This window comes from Melanerpes formicivorus, unplaced genomic scaffold, assembly GCF_026170545.1.
Source record: "Melanerpes formicivorus ecotype bairdi unplaced genomic scaffold, bMelFor1.0.p_v2 SCAF_3, whole genome shotgun sequence".
NCBI lineage: Eukaryota > Metazoa > Chordata > Aves > Piciformes > Picidae > Melanerpes > Melanerpes formicivorus.
Window position 1 is genome coordinate 35,099,029 of NW_027142355.1, and position 22,967 is coordinate 35,121,995.

General features: G+C 44.1%; 1 protein-coding gene across 4 annotated transcripts in view; it reads right to left on the reverse strand.

Annotated features, from left to right (window-relative positions):
- Positions 1-1,323: 1,323 nt before the first annotated feature.
- The window catches only part of SCAF11 (SR-related CTD associated factor 11), a 59,461-nt gene continuing 37,817 nt past the window's right edge, over positions 1,324-22,967 (reverse strand). For 3 of the 4 annotated variants that reach the window (XM_068170330.1, XM_068170332.1, XM_068170333.1), the window contains 9 exons: positions 22,605-22,660; positions 19,688-19,794; positions 18,558-18,647; positions 16,395-16,516; positions 11,602-14,394; positions 8,930-9,273; positions 5,695-5,913; positions 4,843-4,962; positions 1,324-2,114 (listed from right to left, as the gene is read on the reverse strand). In XM_068170330.1, coding sequence (XP_068026431.1) covers positions 1,986-2,114; positions 4,843-4,962; positions 5,695-5,913; positions 8,930-9,273; positions 11,602-14,394; positions 16,395-16,516; positions 18,558-18,647; positions 19,688-19,794; positions 22,605-22,660 — 3,980 coding nt within the window. In that variant the 3' untranslated portion in view covers positions 1,324-1,985. Of the gene's footprint in view, positions 2,115-2,700; positions 3,484-4,842; positions 4,963-5,694; positions 5,914-8,929; positions 9,274-11,601; positions 14,395-16,394; positions 16,517-18,557; positions 18,648-19,687; positions 19,795-22,604; positions 22,661-22,967 lie in introns of those variants that run through there. The other variant, XM_068170334.1, reaches the window with a different exon arrangement.

Consider the following 22,967-nt stretch of genomic DNA (forward strand, 5'->3'; position numbering starts at 1 on the left):
ACCTGGCGAGACGCAGCCATTTGCTACAGCGTTCTCCAAAAGGCGCTAATCGGTTTTAGTTTCACACAGTTCAAGAGTTCATACAAATTGCTACCAGAGTCAAACTGAGTATGCTGAACACCACCTAAAGCCTGGCTTGACTGTAGAAAATGCATTGTGTTGCTAATGTACATAGTGTATAGGCACACGGAAATAAATACAGACAGTCAAATGCTTCATTAACTCTGCAGAAAGTTATGATTAAAACTGACTGACTGCCGGGACAAGCATCACCTCCTGGGCACGCAGAGAGCTCTCTGCATAACCACATGGGTACAGGTGGCTGTCTCCCTCATTTCATCCTCAGGCTTCTGTAAGTTACAGAATCACAGCGTTGTCAGGGTTGGAAGGGACCTCAAGGATCATCTAGTTCCAACCCCCCTGCCATGGCCAGGGACACTATCCACTAGATCAGGTTGTCCAGAGCCACATCCAGCCTGTCCTTAAAAACTTCCAGGGATGGGGCTTCCTTCTTACAGGGTGAGACTGTGGCTTTTGCTGAGGAAAGTTAATGTAGGAGCTACTGGCTATGAAGAGGTAATTGAGCAGAAAAGTCACATTGGTATTTTCTGTCCAAATGGTTCATGTTAATACTTTTGGGCCAGGAGACCTTGGGCTGGAGCAGGAGCCAACACCAAAGGTTGTTACCATATGGCAGGACTGGAGGGGAAATGCTGAATATTAATAGTGCTGTCTGAGAGTAAGGGAATAACAATTTCTATCTCAGAGCAAGGCTCCTTCTCCCACCACCCAGGAGGACCTCAAGCTGTTCCTTCCATAAGGAGCACATAGTGATCTCAGTGTCTCAGCAACCCTCCCTGCTGCCACCTCAGTAAAACTGGTTTTACTTTAAGTGTAGGCATTTCCCTTAGCACATTCACTGCTTTTAAACACTTGCAGTATCTCTACCACCTTCTCTATGCCAAAGTGCCCAGGGAAGTAGGAAAGCTGCTGTACCTGACTTCAGACTGCACCCATTCAATGAGAGCAGTCTGGTGATCCACGCTACAGTCCCTAGTTAACAAAGCAAAGTATTATGCAGCTAGGATTGGCACAACTGGTGATCTCTGATCAACAGGGAGCCTGGTAACAAACTCCAGCTTTCTTGACTTGGTTTATGTTTCTGAACAACCAGCTCTAGGACAGTAATTCCCTACTAGCTAAGGGCAGGGCTAGACAGGAACTGAGGTTGTCAGTGTGTGGTAACGGAGTCCTTTCAGCACATAAAAGTCATTCAGGCTCATCCCCCTACCTTGAAACAAATTCAACAACGTCACAAACAAAACCAAGCAGCATAGTTTTTATTTGGTGTTACAAGAGAGGTGCAGGCCCATGGCCCTGGGCACTGCGTTTCACTGTTCATCAGTTTTCTTTTTAAAAACTAAACAGTTCTGTCCAGACAACTCCATGTGCTTTGTTTTTTGTCTCCTCTGTATATACACAGATTGTGTCACCCCCTGTGCATTCAGCCTGTCCAGTTAATGCTAGAAATATTTGTCAAGGCAACACATCCTCTTTGCTGTAATTAGGAAGGGGCGGGGAGGGGAGAGGGGGAGGGGAAGGAAAATCAAAAGCAAAATTTTACTTCATCTGACCAATTACTGTACATACCTGTGGCAACCCCAATGCCCTCAGGAGTTTCTAATTTCATGTACTCTGTTATTGAAGTCAAAATGCTGTACATCTAAGTATCCACACAATCGTACATCCCTAATGATTCTTCTTTACATCTTGATTGTTTCGGACGTGGCGGCTGGCTTTATATAAGAAAAGGAATAGAGAGGTCGCCCTGCGGATCGAGAATTTCCTCAGAACAAAACATTATATACTACATTGAAAAATAGATTTTATCAAACCCAGATCCCAATCAGTGTTCAGTGAACGGTTCATCCTGAAATTGCACTTTGCAGAGAGAATACAAACGACAAACTGAGAAGGTGGCGCTTTCATTTCCTTTCGCCGGAGACCGCCTCCTCGGGGTTTTTCTTCCGCGAGTGTTTGTATTTGTCTACGTAGGCTTTCACCAGGTTGGCCACCTTGGCAGAATTCACCTCTCCACTCTTGCTGTGACAAACCTACAGAGGTGTTAAAGACAGAACAAAAAATCTTTGAAACACGTGGGTTTAAGAACTGGGATATCTTAACAACAACCACCACAACCCCGCAGCAACCCCATGCAGAGCTACAGGCTGGGGTCAGAGTGGCTGGAGAGCAGCCAGGCAGAGAGGGACCTGGGGACTGGTTGATGGTAGGCTGAACATGAGCCTGCAGTGTGCCCAGGTGGCCAGAAGGGCCAATGGCATCCTGGCCTGCATCAGGAACAGTGTGGCCAGCAGGAGCAGGGAGGTCATTCTGCCCCTGTACACTGCACTGGTTAGGCTGCACCTCAAGTCCTGTGTCCAGTTCTGGGCCCCTCAGTTTAGGAAGGATGTTGACTTGCTGGAACGAGTCCAGAGAAGGGCAAAGAAGTTGGTGAGGGGTTTGGAACACAAGCCCTATGAGGAGAGAGTAAGGGAGCTGGGATTGCTTAGCCTGGAGAAGAGGAGACTCAGGGGTGACCTTATCACTCTCTACGACTACCTGAAGGGAGATTGTAGACAGGCTGATGATGGTCTCTTCTCCCAGGCAGCCAGTACCAGAACAAGAGGACACAGTCTCAGGCTGCGCCAGGGGAGGTTCAGGTTGGATGTTAGGAAGAAGTTCTATACAGAGAGAGTGATTGCCCATTGGAATGGGCTGCCTGGGGAGGTGGTGGAGTTGCCATCATTGGAGGTTTTCAGGAGGAGGCTTGATGGGGTGCTTGGTGCCATGGGTTAGTTGTTTAGGTGGGTTGGATTGGTTGATGGGTTGGACGTGATCATCTTGAAGGTCTCTTCCAATCTGGTTTATTCTATGTATTCTAACCATGGAGTTGAAAGTCCCCCAAGTACCAGAGAGGTGACACCAAAAAGTGTAATCTTTTGTCGTTTCATCCCATCGTGCCTGCATCTCCCCTTTATAAGTGGACAGCACAGGCTGTTCTGCCCTCTCTCCTGCTGTTTCTTGTTTGGAATTCTGGGGGAGGCTTTCGGCCTTGAGCAGCCTGGTTAAGTTTTTCTGCGTCACTTGGGTGTGGGTAGGGAGATATGGGGAGCAGGCATTGAGGGCTGGGGCTTTGGCCCAGTGGGGGCAAGGTTTTGGATGACATTGGCTTAGTGAGGTTTGGTAAAGCCCAAATTGGAGAGAACTGGGCCAAGGCTGAATGTGAGTTTGCATATTTTGTACTGTTGTATATAGCTGTGAATAGTGCTTCCATTTAAAGCTCCAATTCTTTCCAATCCTGTGTGGAATAGTTTTCTTTTATCCTTCGGGGAGAGGGGTAAAAGAGTTTGTCTGCTCACGGCCAAGGCACGTCTCTGCTGATGCGCCACTCTTCCACAGTACTTCCCAACACTCCACATTTCTCTGTGTCAAGCAGAACAATTTTATGAAACTCCTAATGCTTCCCCAGTTGCTTCCCAAATATTTCTGAATTCCCATTCAACTCTTTCACACAATAAATGAGTTCTGAGGAGCTAGGAAGGCTCTTGTGGTGAAAGACAAAAGTGGGTGTTTTTTTCACTCAGCGCTGGTCAGGCCACACCTTGAGGACTGTGCACAGTTTTGGTCCCCACTATACAAGAAGGATGAGGACAGGGTGAAAGGGTCCAGAGAAGGGCCACAAGAATGATTAGAGGACCAAAAGACCTGTCATATCAAGGAAGTCTGAGGTAACTGGGTTGTCTCAGTCTTGAGAAGAAAAGGCTTAGGGGAGACCTTATAACCACATACAATTACATAAAGGGTGGCTATCATGAGGAGGGAGACTCCTTTTTTAGAGTCCCATGGTAAAGACAAGGGGTAATGAGGACAAGTTGCTACTGGAGAGATTTGGACTGGATGCCAGGAAAAAATTTTCACCATTTGAACTCTTAAACATTGGAATAAACTCCCAAGGGAGATAGTGGATTCCCCTGCATTAGGTAGTTTCCAAGCTGGACCACCTCATTTCAACTATATTCTTACCCTGAAAGGTTGGACTGCATCAGGAGAAGTGTGGCCAGCAGGACAAGGGAGGTGATTCTCCCCCTCTACTCAGCTCTCCTGAGACCCCACCTGGAGTACTGCCTCCAGTTCTGGAGCCCCTATTACAAGAGGAATATGGACGTGCTGGAACGTGTCCAGAGAAGGGCCACAAGGATGATCAGAGGGCTGGAGCACCTCTCCTATGAGGACAGACTGAAGGAGTTGGGGCTGTTCAGTCTGCAGAAGAGAAGGCTCCGAGGTGACCTAATTGTGGCCTTCCAGTATCTGAAGGGGGCCTACAGGAAGGCTGGGGAGGGACTTCTCAGGATCTCAGGTAGTGATAGGACTAGGGGGAATGGAATGAAGCTGGAGGCGGGGAGATTCAGGATAGATGTGAGGAGGAGGTTCTTCACCATGAGAGTGGTGAAGCCCTGGAATGGGTTGTCCAGGGAGGTGGTCGAGGCCCTGTCCCTGGAGGTGTTTAAGAGCAGGCTGGATGAGGCTCTGGCCAGGCTGATGTAGTGTGGGGTGTCCCTGCCCATGGCAGGGGGGTTGGAACTAGATGATCCTTGTGGTCCCTTCCAACCCTGACTGATACTATGATCTTTGAGGTCCCTTCCAACCTGGTATTCGGTGCATTTCTGGTTTTCCTCTTCCTCCATCCCAGCAACTACCTCTTGTCCCCACAAGATTAAGTCCAGCCCAAACCCTACCTCTGTTGCTGTGCATGCACACTTTGGATTAGTAGGATCAACTTACTTTATCTACAGCCTTCCGCACGATTTCTTTGTACTCCTCCTTGGTGATGTCTTTGTTTTGGTAGAAAGGTTTAATGGCCAGTTTGACTTCCTGGGCTGCTTTCTCCTGAATTAACAGTTTCTGATGGAAAAAAACAACCCAAGCATGTTATTTCTCACTGTCTGTATCTGTATCCTTTTATCATAAATTAAATCTTTACAGAAAGAAGTTACTACAGCAGACCAGAAAACCTCTCACACTCTCCTCACTCCCGTTTCAGCTCTCCTGAGAGCTGCCTGTGTTACAAACAGCAGAATGTTAGCCCACAACAATTCCATGAATTCTCATCATAGCTTTAAAGAAGGCTACACTCAAAAGAGTCAGCTTGCTAGCTTATGTCTAACAGCTGCCACAACAGCATCACATATGTGAGATGATCACATACAGGAAGGATGGAGAGCCTGTTTACAAAAGCCTGCAGGGATAGGACAATGGCTTCAGACTGGAGAAGAGCAGGTTTAGATTGGATGTTACAAACAGGCTCTTTACTATGAGGGTGGTGGAACACCGGAACAGGTTGCCCAGGGAGGTGTTTGGGGCCCCATCCCTGGAGATATTCAAAGTGTGGCTCAACAGGGCTCTGGGCAACCTGATCTAGTTGAAGATGTCCCTGCTGACTGCAGAGGGGGTGGGACTAGATGACTTTTGGAGGTACATTCCAACCCAGGCCATTCCATGATGCCATCAAGTATAGCAGACATAAGGGGTATTGTCATAGCCGACTACTTTTTTAGTAGTCAAAATTCATGTACAATATACATTTTACATATAAATGTATAAAAAAGGGTATATATAAATATACTCTGAACTTGCCTGGTCCTTCTTTGAGCTATCTGCACTAGCTTCCACTGTTACACTTGCTTTGTTTTCTCCCAGTTTTACAGCTGCATTAGAGCTCTTGACGTGACTTGACGACGTCGTATTACCCGAACTTGGTCCCTGAACTGTTCCCGTGTTTCCCAGGACTGCTGTTGGAGCAGGCAAGGCTGGAGCACTCACATTATTACTTACAGGAGCAGCACTTGGAACACCCTGTTTCAAAAAGTTATCAGTAATTATTACATTCAGTATGACAATGGAGTCCCAGCAGCTACAGAGAGCACACAGACACTACATGCTTGTGTTCATCAGCCACTTTCCACACTGTCCATCACTATGGAAGGTACACATGTTGTGTCACATCTACTCAAAGGGAAAACAAAGCTTGGAAAGTAAGGCATCCTCCACATCACCACAGTGGGTACTAGATTCTGTCTCACATCCTAGTGGTGAAGCAAACTCCTGCAAACAGGCATGGAAGAGGTTAGCACAAGGGGAAGGAAGGTGGTGTAGGTTAAGGGGAATCAAGAGTTAATTGGTATAACCATAAAGAAATGTCCTCCAGAGGCTAGAGAGTCCCAGGGAGACAAGCAGCTTGTCCCAGGGTACTGTAATCTGTTATTCTATTCCTTTCTCCTGAACCTCTACTTAAGGGAATGTACAGCCAGTTTTCTCTGTGTCAGGATGTGTGTGCTGTTATCTTTATGGTCTGTGGGGGAGAGGCTTTCTGGCCTTGGCTGGCAGTGAATTTCCAGCTACGCCACTGGGCCTACTGAGGCCTGTGGTAAGCCTGGGTCGAGTTGGGGACAGTTTGGCTGCTCTTGGGCCTGCTGAGGCTGAGTGGGGTGGAGGTTTCTGGAAAGGTTTTGGCCTGGTAGGCCCAGGTGAAGAACTGAGCCTAACTTGTGAATCCTTTCACCTGGATACCTTTTGTATGTATTTGTAAATAGAATTTCCATTTAAACTTCCAATCCAGTGTGGAGCATTTTTATTTACTCCTTGGGAAAGGATAAAACATCTTTTCTGTCCTTTTGCCCTGGGCAGCTTGTGGCTCAAAACTAGAACAGAAGCTTATGGCTGCAGAACTTCTCTGCTTGTCTCTGGAGCCTTCTTTTGTGTAACAGATGAACTTTTTTGTTTTCTTTTTAAATCAGCACCTAAACATACATGAGAGGGCAGCGTAAACCCCACCGGCATCCCTGCACCTGATGATGCTGCTCTGCAAACATTTGCTGTCACTTGGTTATCAGCTTGAACTTGCAAATCTACTGAAGGCTAGAGGTGAAATGTTGGTTGAAGCCAGGACCTGTTTGTTCTTCAGAAAGAGACATTTTCTGTCCATTTCCAAACAGCACCCAAGGAGCACCAGCATTGCTGATACCGTGGAACCTGGAAATCAGGTAGCTCTCCGACCTCAGATTGAGGTCTGCTCTGGCAAAAGCCAACATATTTCACCCAACATATTTCTGTCAGGCTACCCTAAATGCTACTTTTTTGCAGGTCATCAACATTACTTTTTTTTCCACACCTGCATTTATCCAGGCAGAAGATAATGAAACAGGAATTTGAGCTCCTTGGGAAGGACAGAGATACTGAGCTGTTATAAGCAGCTTGCCAGCGCAGGCTCTTCATCTTCCTCCCAACAGGAAGGACAGATGGAGTCCTGCAGTGTTCAGTAATTTCTATGGTGCTGCCACCAAGGACTTGTCCAACAGAAGCTCAAAGGAAAAAGCAGCAGCAGCATTCGGGTTCACAGGCACTATTCCACAGAAGAGCATTCAGGTTCACAGGCACTATTCCACAGAAGAGCATTCAGGTTCACAGGCACTATTCCACACAAGCAGGTAGGAGCATCGATTGTAACAGGGTTTTTACTGACAGGTAGCTGTCATTTTGGAGCAGTGTGCAGTCTTTGTAGAAACAGATTCATTACTGCACTAGATACTGTATTACACCAAGGCTCACAGCCTGTGTTCTTCAGAGGTTAAACCTACCTTATCTCCAATTCTGGAAGTTTTATTTACAGGTATCAGCCATTAATCAAAACAACAAGCAATCTATCAGTGTTCTACTTCCAATAGTACCTTACTGATTTACCTTGCACTGAAGGGCAAAGGCCTGTAACCCCACTCAGTATTTCCCCCAGTACTTAACTTCTTTTGTTCTAAGTTAACAAACATGGTAAAAGCAGCCGAAAAGAATGTAGGCTACTTATCACTTCATAGAGATAATGCATAAAAACAGAGGGTTAGAAATCACTGTTCTAGAACATCATTTTTAAAACCTGGACTGCCAGGGAAAGCATTTTAGGTTATAGGAGACAGCCAGCAACAGAGGAGAAGCACAAACCTCAGTCAGCCCCTGAAGAGCCCTTCACACATCACACATGCAGTGTTACATCTGCTCACAGGACCAAGCATCCTCCTGGAAGTTGTTCATATTCCCTTCCCTGATATAAATGCTCTTGGTATAAACAGCTGGCTGCAGGAGGAGTTCACACAGACAAAGGTTGTTTTAAGGTGTCTTGCAAGGCACAAGATGGTCTGACCTGCCACAAGCACCACAGCCTTTTTGAAACTGGAGAATCGAAGCAAGGGTTCGGTCTCAAACAGGGCACAGAGAAAAAGGAGATTCAGGCAAGGAGAGGGAAGTAAAACATACCAAAGAAAGTCTGGAAATTATTAACAGAAAGGCTCCAAAAATTAAAGAGAATAGAAAATGCATGTGTGTGGGGAAGCTGCTGGGATAGTGATAATGACAGCTGAAGAATGGAAGTGTGGAACAAATGGGTGCCATGCAGTACTCGAGATAGTTCTCCTCCACTGATGCTCCCCATGAGATGGTGACTGCAACAAAGACATTTAGGTGACTTCCTACAGGCTGCTGCAAGGGGATTCAAGCATTTTCCAAAGCTTAAAAGCAGCAGCTTTTGGAAGGGGAAACTTAAATCTTGGAAATGAGTCACTTCTAAAAGGAAAAAGGTAATGGAAGACACTGATGAAACTTTTCAGTGTTTCATTACCAGCTGCAACTCCTCTTTTCCACAAAACCCCGGCGATGGTGTTGTGTGTCATTTCAAAACAGCAGCCCAAACCCCCCTGATCCTCGCCGATACATTCACTTCAGATTTGGTGTGGGGTGGAAGAAGACAGGCAAGAGAGAAAGTAACTGCAAGTATAAATTTATGATGTAAGAATCTGCTCTTGCCGTGGCTTCTGACAAAGCATACCTGCAATTGTTTTCCATCTTGCTGTGAAGCAATGAAGCTGACTTGTTGAGATGGTGGGGGTGGAGGTGGAGGCGGAGGTAATCCCTGAGACAAATTTGTGGGAGCAGCTACCTGTATGAGAGGCACTCCGGTAGGGAGATGCATGGGCATTGGAGGGTGGATGTTGAATGGACTTCGTTGCATATTCATCATGGGAGGAGGGACACCCACTGGATACGGAAAGATGTTCATAGGTTGGTGCTGTGCATTCACTTGTGGCATTACATTCATTTGCTGCTGCATCATATTTATTGGTAACTGAGAACCATCACCTTGCTGGTTGCCTTGGTCTTTGAGGTTTGGATCTATCAAAAAAAACAAACAACCAACAGTACATGAAGTAGCAAATCCATACTCTACAAAGCACAACCAGATCCAGGTGTCTAAGACCTTCATGAAGTATGGAGAACCAAAGAAACCTTTCTATCATCTGAGTATTACAAAGCTGCTTCAGTATGCTGTTATACTCCTCCCCAGACACATCATGGGGCCAAACGAGAGTTTCTGAGTTTAAGAAGTTCAGGCTACCTTGGAAGCCTGCACTTTGAATTTCTATTTTCTCTACTTGTTGGCACAGCACAGCTAATAAATTGTTTTGTCACAGTGGCACAGTAATTCTCCCTCAAAGAGCAAAGATGACAACACAGCTGATCCAGCTTCTGCCGTACATCACCACACAGGCAACGCGCTTCTCCCCTTGGCCTCACCCACGCGCGCTCCCTGCAGCCATTCCTGCTAACTACAGCAACACTCTGATGCTTTGCTTTTGCTGAATAATAAAACACCCTTGACCAATTTCAAAGATATTCAAGGAACTGTTCCAAAAACCTTGTGATGCTACAGCATGTAAAGCCTGGAAGTAAAAATAATCTCTTGGGGTGGTGCTTCTTTAACAGAAGTAAAGTAAATTACTCTCCCACTCTGTCTTCAACAGAAACCTAAAATGTTACTGGCTCGACACAAGCAGCAAACATTCCACAAGTCAAGAAATCAGCTCAGAGTAAATATGGGTTATCATTCAGATGTCCTTCCCTTAGAACCACTTTCTTGGCACTCTGCTGCCTAATCCATGGGGATTAGGATTTCAACCTTTATGCTTTATCCCAAATCCCCTATTTTAAAGATCACTGGGTAACAGAATCACTGTGGTTGGAAGGGACCTATTGAGACCATCCAGCACAACCCTCCCTCCTCAAGCAGGGTCAGCAAAAGTAGGGTGCCCAGGACCATGCTGTGATGTCAACCTAGCCTCTTTTATCCAGTTTGGAGTGATCAGTGTACTATTCCCAGCCCAGTCCAAGTTCCAAAAGTGAATATAACAGTATGTCTGTTCCTCAACTACGTGAAATGAAGACTGCAAATCACACAACACTTTCAGTTAAAGGTCTGATAAATTTTGCCTGCAGCAGATTGAAGGTTGACAAAGTTGCCTCACAACTAAGAAGCCACTGATCCGGTCGTCTCTGAAAAGTGGGGAAAAAACTTCTGGCACGTAAGATGAAAATGGATGAAAATGAAAGACAAAGCAATGAGACAGGAGGGAAGTCAAAGTGTGGCTGCTTTCAGAACTGGATTTTACAGTTTTTAAATACAATTCATGTCTGTCTTTGACTTCAGAGCATTAATCATGTCCAGATGACTTCTTAGCTGTTAATTCCCTTTCTTTGAAAAGTTGATTTCTATCAGGGCAGTTACCTTTTTAATCTAAACCAGAATCTACTGGGGGGGTCTGCATAGGTCTAGGGAGGTTCTTCTCCCCCTCCCCCTCCTACTCAGCCCTGATGAGACCACACCTGGAGTCCTGTGTCCAGTTTTGGGCTCCCCAGTTCAGGAGAGACAGGGATCTGCTAGATCCACGAGGATGATTAGCAGACTTCAACATCTCCCCTATGAGGAGAGACTGAGAGACCTGGGCTGTTTATTCTTGAGAAGACTGAAAGGGGATCTCATCAATGTCTATAAACATCTGAAGGGTTGGTGTCAAGCGGAGGGGGCCAAGCTCTTTTTGGTGGTTGTGCACAGTAATAAGACAACAAGGGATGCAAACTTAAACATAGAAGGTTTCACCTCAACATGAGGAGAAACTTCTTTAATGTGAGTGTGACTGAGCACTGGAACAGGCTGCCCAGGGAGGTTGTGGAGTCTCCTTCTCTGGAGGCTTTCAATACCCACCAGGATGCATTCCTGTGTGGACTCCCCTAGGTGATCCTGCTTTTGGCAGGGGGGGTTGGACTCAAAGATCTCTGGAGGTGCCTTCCAACCTCTAGCATTCTGTGATTCTGTGAAATGCAAGTCTCCCTGGAAAAAACTCCCCTTTTTAAAAGGTGTGCAGATGCTGACAATAAGCAGGAAGAAAACTTGCTTTTTCTTCAACCAAACTGCTTTACTGAAAGTAGCACTCCTCAAATTCATAGTCCTTAAATTACATCTAACTTTAGGCTAACCCAGAAAGTAATCAAAACACAAGAAATCCCCAAACCCCACACCTGCAAACCTCCATACTGCCAAGACAGCCTCTAGATTCACCCTGAATTATTCTGAAGAACTAATTAACTTGATAGGTCAGGGTGGGGAGGAGTTTACTTGGGTGCTGAAGCTGTGACTCAGCTACTATCTTTTAAAGCGATGAATACCTTGTTCAGGTGTCTCCTCTTCTTGCCTCATTCCCCATCCAGACTGTGGGCTTGAGGAATTGCGTCCCCTTCTGGAATAGTAATTCTGCACATCAGCAGGTAAAGTCTTTCTTACAGCCCAGCTGGATGCAGACGTCCACCCAGATCTGTCAGCAGGCGTGTCGAAAGAATAATCTTGTTCATTCTTACGCTTGTATGGCTGATGCTCTGGGAACCTGGATGTTTCATTCCCAGAACCATTTGCATTCCCTGAGAGAGGTTTTCTGTTTTGCCAGTGATTTTCATTCCGGTCTCCATACATGAAACCACCTCTTCCACGCCCACCTCGGCCACGATGACCTCTCCCTCGATTCGGAATCCAACCAGAACCAAAGTTTTTATTCCAGGACTGGCCTGAATTATCATGCCTGCTGTCTTCCCAGTGTGGTTTCTCTCTCTCTCTGTTCCTGACCTCTGGAACAGAGTTTATCCTTTCCATTACCCAGTCTGGGCAATCATTCCTCCGCTTCTCTGAAGAATTCTGATCATCATTGCTCTTTTCTGTGTTGTCCTTCTCTTTTTTAAGACTTTCATTCTGTTTTTCTTGATCACTTCTTCTGCAGCGATCATTTCCTCTGGGACACCTCCAGTTGTCATTTGTCCATCTCTCTTTCCATCGAGGTGAATGACTGTCCCTCTCATTTCTAGAGAAGGAAGAACCTCTGTTTCTTGTCCTAGATCGTGATCTTGATCTAGATCGTGACCGCGACCTGGACCACCTCCTACTTCTTCTTTCCCTGTCACGATCTCTTCTTTGACTATCCCGATCACTGCTTCGAGATCTTGACTTTTGCCTTGGAGATGAATCCTTAGTTCTTGACCGAGAAGATGATCTCCTGCTTTCCCTGGCAGTTTCTCTTTTGGGAGATCGAGATGGTGTTTTTTTCTCATCTCTGACCGTCTCTCTCTTTGGTGACCAAGATGAGGATCTTCTTCCCTCCCTGTCCGTTTCTTTTTTGGGTGATCGTGAGTCTCCGGTCATCTCCCTTTTAGGGGACGGTGACTGAGATTTCCTGCCCTCTTTCCTAGAGGGAGACCAGGTTGTTGATGGAGAGTGAAATCTAGACTTCCTAGTTCGAATCTTTTTATCTTTTTTGAGTTCTGACTGGCACTCTCTGTCTTGAATTACAGTTTCCTCTTGAGTTACAGTTTCCTCTTTTCCATCAGAGAGTCCTGAAACTGATGCACAGTCTCCCACATCTCTTTGTAAAGAGCTCACTTCTTCCTCTGTACTTCCAGCTGGTGGTAACTGCTCAATCTGAGGTTCATTCTGGTCACTGCAAAATGAGTCACAATCCATTGGTATCATTTCATTGTCATCTTCATCAAAATGTTTATTTTCAGCATTTACCTGAGGTGACTCTGGAGTTCCACCCTCTTCACTTTCTGGCATGGTATGTTCCTTTAAGGACTCTTCTGATGTACTGTCCATAGGTGTACTGCAGATTAACGTAGCTGGCTCTTCATCCTGAATAGTTTTTATGTTTTGAGTATCTGTATTTGTACAGTCTACTACTGCTTTTTCTTCAGCCTCAGAATAATCTGTTTCTATGGTTTCTGGGTGCTTAGGTGATTCACTTCTGGGGCTCTCTAGTGGCTGGTCTTTTCCCAAAGGTTCTGGATCTTCCAAGAGTTCATTTTCTGGACTAGCTACAGATTGATCTATTTTTGTTGGAGTTTCTACATTCTCCATCAACTCACTCTGAGAACTACACAGTGTCTGATCTACTGTTTCAGAAGTTGCATCATCACATACTTCATCTCTGGGACTAGCCACTGTTTCTGCTTGTTCAAGAGCGTTTTCACAGACCTCCTCATTTGTAGGACAAACAGTTTTTTCACTAACTCCTTTTACATCATATTCCTGACTTTCATCCCCTGAAGTTAGTACAGGAGACTCTTTTTCACTAACTCCTTTTACGTCATATTCCTGACTTTCATCCCCTGAAGCTAGCACAGGAGACTCTTTTTCACTAACTCCTTTTACGTCAAATTCCTGACTTTCATCCCCTGAAGTTAGTACAGGAGACTCTTTTTCACTAACTCCTTTTACATCATATTCCTGACTTTCATCCCCTGAAGCTAGCACAGGAGACTCTTTTTCACTAACTCCTTTTACATCATATTCCTGACTTTCATCCCCTGAAGTTAGTACAGGAGACTCTTGGACAGAAAAGCTTACATCCACGTTGCCTGAATTATCTTCACCTTTGTCACATCCTACTGCGGTTTCCTCCGTTTCTGCGTGCTCGCCACGGCTTTCCAAACCATTAGCAGATTCAGTTTCCGCAGTATGTTTCTGCAGAAGGCTCGCACCATCGCTGTCATTGTCTGACTGCTGCTCTTCACCTACAGCTACAACTGCTTCAGACTCAGCCGCGTCATCCTCTTCCACAGAGTCGCTGGATGACTTTTCAGAACGTGCAGATCTCCTCAGCTTCTTTTTAACGACAGGTGCTTTCTGTCTGACTGCCCTCTTAGACTTCCGTCTCGGAGGAGGCTTCTCTGACTCTGAAGGAGATTTATTCAGGGATGAGTTACTGCCGTCAGGGGCACCGCACGCAGAGCTGCTTGAGCGAGGGGAGCTCCGAGACTGACTCAGGGTCTCAGTTTTGCTGTTTCGTGCAGACCTTCTTGTAGGAGTAGTATTAACGGATTTCCTTCTAGTTCCTCGGGTACCAGACGAACCAGAAGCTTGCTTTTTCTCTTCTCCTTCCTGGGTACATGCAACAGCATGTCCTTTGCCTAAAGATTCTGATGAAAGCAGAACACATTAAAGTTTAATGATAACCATTTATCCAGACGTGGTTAATAACAAACTTACCTTCCTCAGTTGAACAGATCTCTTTAAATCATGCAATTTAAGATTCAGTAGAAAATGCTGTCATAATTTTGTGGTGTTTGGGTTCCCCTCCCACCCACACCTCTTTTGTTTTCAAATTTTAATGCAGTCCTTGGGGTTTTTTTTTTGGGTTTTGTTTGTTTGTTTTTAAAGAACAGAAGCAAGCTAACAAAGCGACACATTAGACATCTAAATACACAGTTTAGAAGCAGTCCTGGCATGGTTACGTGGACAGCAACAGCATTTACAATGAAAATGCTATTGATATTGCTGTTCAAAGATAGCCAGCATTGAAGCTGTTATGATAAGAGTTAGCCACACAACACCCTCAGCATGTAGCAGTTCCTGTTGTTGTGTAATGCTGCCCTATTGGCAGTGAAGCCTCAGTACTCCAGAAAGTGACATTTGTAAATGGTTATCAATGGATGATAACACAGGAAGCAGTTGATCTGAAGCAGCAGCGACAGCATTCCTCTCTAAAATTCCAGACAATGCAAACTAATTCACTATTTGTAAGAGAAACCCCACGGCAAACTGGACTTGAACTAACAAGCTGAATAGAGTGCAAGTTTTAGGGCAGCCTAGGGGGATCAAAAAACTAAAGCTGTAAGAAGGAAGATTAAAGTTGTACACAGCAGCACAGAAATCCTTGGGTTGACACTATTAATTTATTTCCTGCTGTCCACAATTTCACAGAAGTCTTCATAGGTAAGCTAAGGATTATATTCACTGTGAAGGAAAAGAGATTCTTGATACCTATGAAAGCTTATGAGGGACAGCTCAGAAATTGCAGATTAATAATAATTAAGTAAATATACTTGAATGTAATACTCATTTTCAGAACCAAATTAATTCCTTGAGACATCCAGTAGTTTCACACTTTGTGTAGGTTTCAAAAGGCATCAAGAATTTGGTGCTGCCATGAATTCCTTTTTACAGCTTCAATTTCGTACACAAATGAATGGAAACTTGCTAAAAAAGATGGAATTTTGCTGCACTGAACTATTTGTTTAATGTATTCTTAAACAGATTATCTAAAACCAAGATAGGCATTAGACAAGTACCAGCACAAAAGCCTCTTTCTACCACTTGCTACTTTGTTAGCAGAATGAAAATTGTACCACTGTCTACCCAGTGTAATAATCTAACAGCTAACTCCACAAGCACCTGGAGGTCCACTGAACAAGTTACCAGCTAAGGTAATGAAAACCAACAGTATCAATTGCACAGAAGGATCTATGTATTTAAAAGAAAATAATGTGTGTGGGAAAGAACTTCCAAAGGAGTTCTAGGTGACTGCCACAGTCTCCCCGGAGACTCAGGGGAGACCTTACTGCTGTCTCCAACTACCCGGAGGGAGGTTGTAGCCAGGTGGGGGCTGGTCTCTTCTCCCAGGGAACCAGCACCAGAACAAGAGGACATAGTCTCAAGCTGTGCCAGGGGAAGTTTAGGCTTGAGGTGAGGAGAAAGTTCTTCACAGAAAGAGTTGCTGGCCATTGGAATGGGCTGTCCAGGGAGGTGGTGGAGTCACCGTCCCTGGAGGTGTTCAAAAAGGGATTGGATGTGGCACTTGAAGCCATGGTTTAGTAGTCATGAGGTGTTGGGTGACAGGTTGGACTTGATGACCTCTGAGGTCTTTTCCAACCTTACTGATTCTGTGGTGGTTTACCAGCAGTTACTCTGCTGAACAAGGAAGGAACCTATTCATTTTTCACTGGGGAATGCAGAGGTGAGATAAGTTTAACAAGTTTTGGGGTGGCTGGCTCATATTCCAATTTAAAAAAGAAACTAGCTGGTTTTGAAACAGTACCAAACTGAATCAGACCAGATTTTTACTTTTGTGTCCCCCCCACACTGGTTTCCAAGACTCATATTTTGACAATACTCCATGTGAGCTATAAGTAAAACTTACCAAAAAAAAGTTTACCAAAGTTTTCCAAAGGCGTGACATTTGTTGGAAGAACTGTCCCTGCCACTGCAGCAGAAGTGAAAAGAAAGGTCTCAGCTTCAGCTCCATAAGACATCAAAGGGACTCTGGAAAAGCAAAAGCATGAACATTTGTCCTTTTACCTGTTTGGAGCAAGTTTTAGAAGCAATGCACAAAACCGTAACATTAGGCAACCTTGACATTTCCAAGCTCATCACGGTTGGGGAGAAAAGTTCGGGAGAAGTGTGGCTAGCAGGTCGAGGGAGGTGATCCTCCCCCTCTACTCAGCCCTGGTGAGACCCCACCTGGAGTACTGTGTCCAGTTCTGGAGCCCCTATTACAAGAGGGATGTGGAGGTGCTGGAACGTGTCCAGAGAAGGGCCACGAGGATGATCAGAGGGCTGGAGCACCTCTCCTATGAGGACAGACTGAAGGAGTTGGGGCTGTACAGTCTGCAGAGGAGAAGGCTCCCAGGTGACCTAATTGTCGCCTTCCAGTATCTGAAGGGGGCCTACAGGAAGGCAGGGGAAGGACTTCTCAGGATCTCAGGTAGTGATAGGACTAGGGGGAATGGAATGAAGCTGGAGGTGGGGAGATTCAGGCTGGATGTGAGGAGGAGGTTCTTCACCATGAGAGTGGTGAAACCCTGGAATGGGTTGTCCAGGGAGGTGGTCGAGGCCCCGTCCCTGGGGGTGTTTAAGAGCAGGCTGGATGAGGCTCTGTCCAGCCTGATCTAGTGTGGGGTGTCCCTGCCCATGGCAGGGGGGTTGGAACTAGATGATCCTTGTGGTCCCTTCCAACCCTGAATGAAACTATGAAACTATGAAAAGCAAAGCTGACAGAAAAACAAACCTTTCCTTCTTAACGTCATGCTTACGTTAAGGTAGAGTTGAGTCGAACTAACCAGGTTGGAAAAGACCTTTGAGATCATCAAGTCCAACCTATCATCCAACACTATCTAATCAACTAAACCATGGCACCAAGCACCCCATCCAGTCACTTCCTAAGCATCTCCAGTTACGGTGACTCCACCACCTCCCCGGGCAGCACATTCCAATGGCCGATCACTCTTACTATGAAGAACTTCTTCCTAACATCCAGCCTAAACTCCCCTGGTGCAGCTTGAGACTGTGTCCTCTTGTTCTGGTGCTGGTTGCCTGGGAGAAGAGACCAACATCCACCTGTCTACAACCTCCCTTCAGGTAGTTGTAGACAGCAGTAAGGTCACCCCTGAGTCTCCTCTTCTCCAGGCTAAGCAACCCCAGCTCCCTCAGTCTCTCCTCATAGGGCTTGTGTTCCAAACCCCTCACCAACTTTGTTGCCCTTCTCTGAACACGCTCCAGCAAGTCAACATCCTTCCTAAACTGAGGGGCACAGAACTGGACACAGTGCTCGAGGTGTGGCCTAACCAGTGCAGTGTACAGGGGCAGAATGACCTCCCTGCTCCTGCTGGCCACACTGTTCTGATGCAGGCCAGGATATGCATTTGTTTATACACAATTACAGAGATGTCAGAACCAATCCCTGAAAATGGAGGACAGGGATGATGGAATCAGAATCAGACTGATTTTAAAGCAAATGGAGCCTCATTTCTAATGATTTAAATAATTTTATAAATATAGTGAGAATTGCATTTCTGTGAAAAAGTGACATGTTAAGAGGCACAAGTCAGTGGAGTTACTATGCTGGTCATATTACCAAAAAAGGCATTAAGATAGAAAAGAATTAATCAACACAAAAATGACATGCAGCAAGCACACAAAAATGTAGCAAATCACATGCAAATTAGAATAGAATAGGATAGGATAGCATAGAATAGACCAGGTTGTAAGAGACCTTCAAGATCGTGTCCAACCCATCAACCAATCCAACCCACCTAAACAACTGACCCATGGCACCAAGCACCCCATCAAGTCTCCTCCTCAACACCTCCAATATTCAGTATTCAGTATTCCCAAGGTTGGAAAAGACCTCAACGATCATCGAGTCCAACCTGTCACCATAGGCCTCTTGACTAGAGTAGGGAGGACACTACTGCCCACTATTACTTAACTTTATGTAGTCTACCTAGAGAGCAACTTCAATTAATCAGGTTTCAAACTTCAGGTGTTATATTAAGATCCTTTGCACTATGAATACAAGACATACCTTTCAGCTCTAGCCAGCACGGATGAACAGGACAATTCCAGTTCTTGTCTCTTCTGTCTGATCACCGTATCAACTTCTGTGAGTTCTGTACTGAAATACAGATTTTATACAAAAAGTTAACTTTGCACTATGTAGATTTTGCATTTTAATACTTGCTTCTACCAACAACTTAAAAAAAAATGTTAACTAAGTTAGATCTTTCAATAGATACAATGCATACTAATTTAGGAGGGAAAGAGTAGTCATACTAAATACAACAGAATGCGATGATCTTGAAGGCCTCTTCCAACCCGGTCTGGTCTGGTCTAGTCTAGTCTATTCTATTCTATTCTATGAGGCAGACAAAAGAGAAGACAGGAGGTAAAATGTGTCTTCTGGGGAGCTGAAAGATGAACTCTGCATCCTTGACAAATTAACACCGTTGCATGCATGACAACAAGCATTAGGTTTTTGCAGGGACTTCTTGGTTTGTTTTTTTCTGTTGTTTTCCCTCCCCCCTACCTTTTCATTTATAGGCTGTTGAAAACAGAGTCCACAGAACAGTGATTTTTTTTTATTAGGTTCTATTACCCAAATAGCATTTTTTCCTCTCATCTTCTCAGCCAAAAAGTTGTGTGGTTGTGTTTTGTTTGTTTGTCTTGCTTTGTTTTCCACACAGTAAATGTATTAGATTCATAAAGCAAACCTGCTTCATGATGCATTTAAAGTATTCTTCTTGCAGTCAAGGACCAACAAAAAGTTTGTTTCTTGATACTAACCAGGATATTTACTGTTAACTCTTTTGCTAAATGCTGTTGTAAATAGACTAACTCTTTCCTGTTGCCAGGCTTCAACTCAGCAAGGAGTACAAATACATGCTAAAAAGCAAAAAACTTATCAAGTTCTATCAAATCAGGAAGGTTAGAAGCATGAACATGAAGTATTTCAATGCTGAATGCGTGACAGAAATTGGGGTGTGCCCTTAATGACACCCATTTTAAACTGTTTGTTGTGTATCCTTTCACAGCTCTTCATAAATGCAGCCAATCTTAAAAATATTTGTAGGCAGTATATAGATAGAAGCAGAAGGCAGCTGAGCATCTACAATACAGTAACCCAGCAGTTTATATTAAACACTACTAAATACTAACCAGTCATTTCTACAGCTAAAAAAGGACTCTTCATTGCTACCACCAGCCAGAAGTGTGCTGAAGAAATCAGTTCTGTAGCACTCATTCCAGTGGGTCTGTCTTCTGGGCTACAAAAGCACCCAAACAGAAGAATTAAAAGACTTACACAATAAAATAACATTTAATAGCTAAACATGTCCTGAAATTAAACCAAGCCAGCAAGACTGCAGCTCACAAAAATCAGGCACCATAGTAGCTCTAAAATTCTATGCTGAGATTTGCTGCTGTGGCAAACAAGTTTTCTCTCTCAGTCTCTGAATTGTCAACACCTGCTCTTTGCAGATAAACTTTACACTTCACGTAGGCTACCCATGGCAAAAACATTTAATGCTGTATCTAGAAACTATGAATAAATGAGCCTGTTCTCTAGCATTTCACAACACCCATTTCTGCTACCTAGTGGATCACACCACTAGCACCTTCACAGCAGTTCACTGAATGGTTTCACAGCAGCATGAATACCTAAGGTTGAGAAGACTGAGAGGGGATCTGATCAATGTCTATAAATATCTGACAGGTGGGTGTCAAGCAAAGGAGGCCAATCTCTTGTTGGTTGTGCACAGTAAAAAAACAAGGAACAATGGATACAAACTTAAACATAGAAGGTTTCACCTCAGCATGAGGAGAAACTTCTTTACTCTGAGCGTGACAGAGCACTGGAACAGGCTGCCCAGGGAGGCTTTCAAAACCCACCAGGATGCATTCCTGTGTGGCCTCCCTTGGTGATCCTGCTTTTGGCAGGGGGGTTGGACTCAAAGATCTCTGGAGGTACCTTCCAACCTCTAGCATTCTGTGATTCTGTGAAAGAGCTGGGATTTTCCTCTGCCTTTAGGTAGGATTAAAAAACTGAAGATTGACTGGTGCATCTGTTTACCAGATCCTCACACACAGACACAATGTTCAGAACCCACTTCACAATTCAATGACCACCACCCACTATTTCAATTGTTAATAAGGCCTTGCCCCAGTGTATGCCAGCATATTGCCCTTTGTGTTGTGAGCAGTAAACTCTGCTGCTGTGCACTGGGCTGACTGCAGGGAAACCCAAGCTGAACAGTAATCCTCAAGACTGATACACTTACTTACACTGATGCCTTTTTGCCATTTAGGTCCTTTCACCTAAAAGGTTAATGCCACCTTGAATCTGACTAGAACATTGCTGTTCATTCCCTGTGACTGGTGTTTTAAAGTGTGAACTGATATTCTGAAAGAAAATGTGGGGAAATGCTGTCTTTATGCTGATGAAAAGCTAGATCCAAGCTTGAGGAAGGTAGATTTAGATTAGACATTAGGAAGAAGTTCTTCACCATAAAGGTGGTGGTGAGACACCGGAACAGGCTGCCCAGGGAGGTGGTGGAAACTCCATCCCTGGAGGTTTTTAAGGCTGGATGCGGCTCTGGGCAGCCTGATCTAGTGTCCCTGCTCATGGAAGGGAGGTTACAACAAGGTGATCCTTGAGGTTCCTTCCAACCCTAACAATTCTGTGAAAAGCAAACTTTGCAATAGAATATATGTCAAGTATGCATTTGTTATCCATACACTCCACCCAACTTTGATGCCCTGTTCCATCACTGTGCAAATTGTTAGTTTCTCCTAAAAAGATCTTGGGGTTGTTTTAAGAATACTGTCATTTTGAATATTATCACTTCTTCCTCCAACTAAACAAAGCTACCTAGATGTTCCACAGGCATCCTTATTAAGTGGTTGCTAGTAAATCAAAGCTCTCTTTTAAATTTCAAATCTTTATTGGCTAATTGAGCCCTGCACCTAACAGTCAGTTTTTAATGGTTCTGCTTTTGTTTAAGCACCTTTTCTTTTGCAACAGGGGTCACTTGAGACATTAATGCTATCAAACAGTGCACAACAAATCAGTGCAACCTGATATGAAACCATTCACCAATCCTGAAGTAAAGTTAGAGACCTTTTCCTTCCAGTTCAAAGTGCTTCAACTCAGTGAAAGGTATTTTAGCATTACATGGGTAGAGAACTGAAAATACTAAATACCTGACTTCGAAGAAGAAAGCTGGAGCTAAAGATATCCCTGAGAACTATGGCACATAGGCACCAAGTCAAAGTGACGATTCAGGTTACCACACACAGAAAAGACACATGATGTAGTATGTACCCATATACTACAGAAAGCCAGGCAGCAGTCAAAACAGGCACCTGAAGACAGTTTTTCTCTCCAGGTTTTTAAAGTTCAGGTAAGACAGAATTAAGGAGAACAATGACATTTACACTTCAGAAAGTTTAAGGCCATGAATTTCTATTTCATGCAGACATATTTACAGGAGTTAGGAAAGCACTGCTCACAAACTTGTGTCCCAGATACAAAGTATTTTTGTAGAGATAAGGCAGATACTAAGCAACAGAGCCTTTATAGTTCTGTAATCTAGAAGCATGTGCTATAGGCTAAGATTTATGAACAAAACATCAATCCTAGAAAGAAACATTCTTGGGAGTAATATCCCATTAAAAAGAACCCACAACTCGATGCAATATGCATGGTGTATTTACATCAATGACTTGGCTGATTACAACCAGGTATTTTCATGAAAACCTTCCTATCTTTCATACAATACTTACCTAACAGTTTGTAGGCAGTACCATCTTTTGGAAAAGGAAGATGAAAACAGAGTAGAGCATCCTATAATATATCATCCTAATCTAAATGAAAACATTTAGCATCACCACACTAAATCTAATCTGAGAGAGAGAAGCTCATGTAATCTAGGTGCTTATCTTCAAACCAAAAGGCAACAAATAGCTGTGTTCAGATCACACTAAAATTAACAAGAGATAAATTAACCTTAAAAGTAGCTTTAAAAAATGCTTTCAAGAATAAAAGAATAGTGTACAAATATTTATCAGGACCAACCTTGTTCATCTTTATAGTTAAAGCTTTCTTGTTTTGTGTGTTGTATAAAATATTACCTGCAATAAGAAACAAATCTTAACTTTAGCATATTGGGTGTTTTATTGTCAAAATCATTAATGCAATATAAATGTCTCTCAAGTGTACTTACAATGTGTTTATGTACAGTCTGAGTAACATTAAAATTCATGTACCTTAACCTTTTACTTATCAAGTAGTTTTCACCTCTTACGATACTGGCTTAACTTCAGAAGTTAGGAACACAACCAAACAACATCTATGGACCAAGCCTCTCAAAACAGCAGCCCCAAAACACAGCTTAGTGCTTCTTGTGTCTGAACTCTCACTAGAAAACTTCCTGTGAAT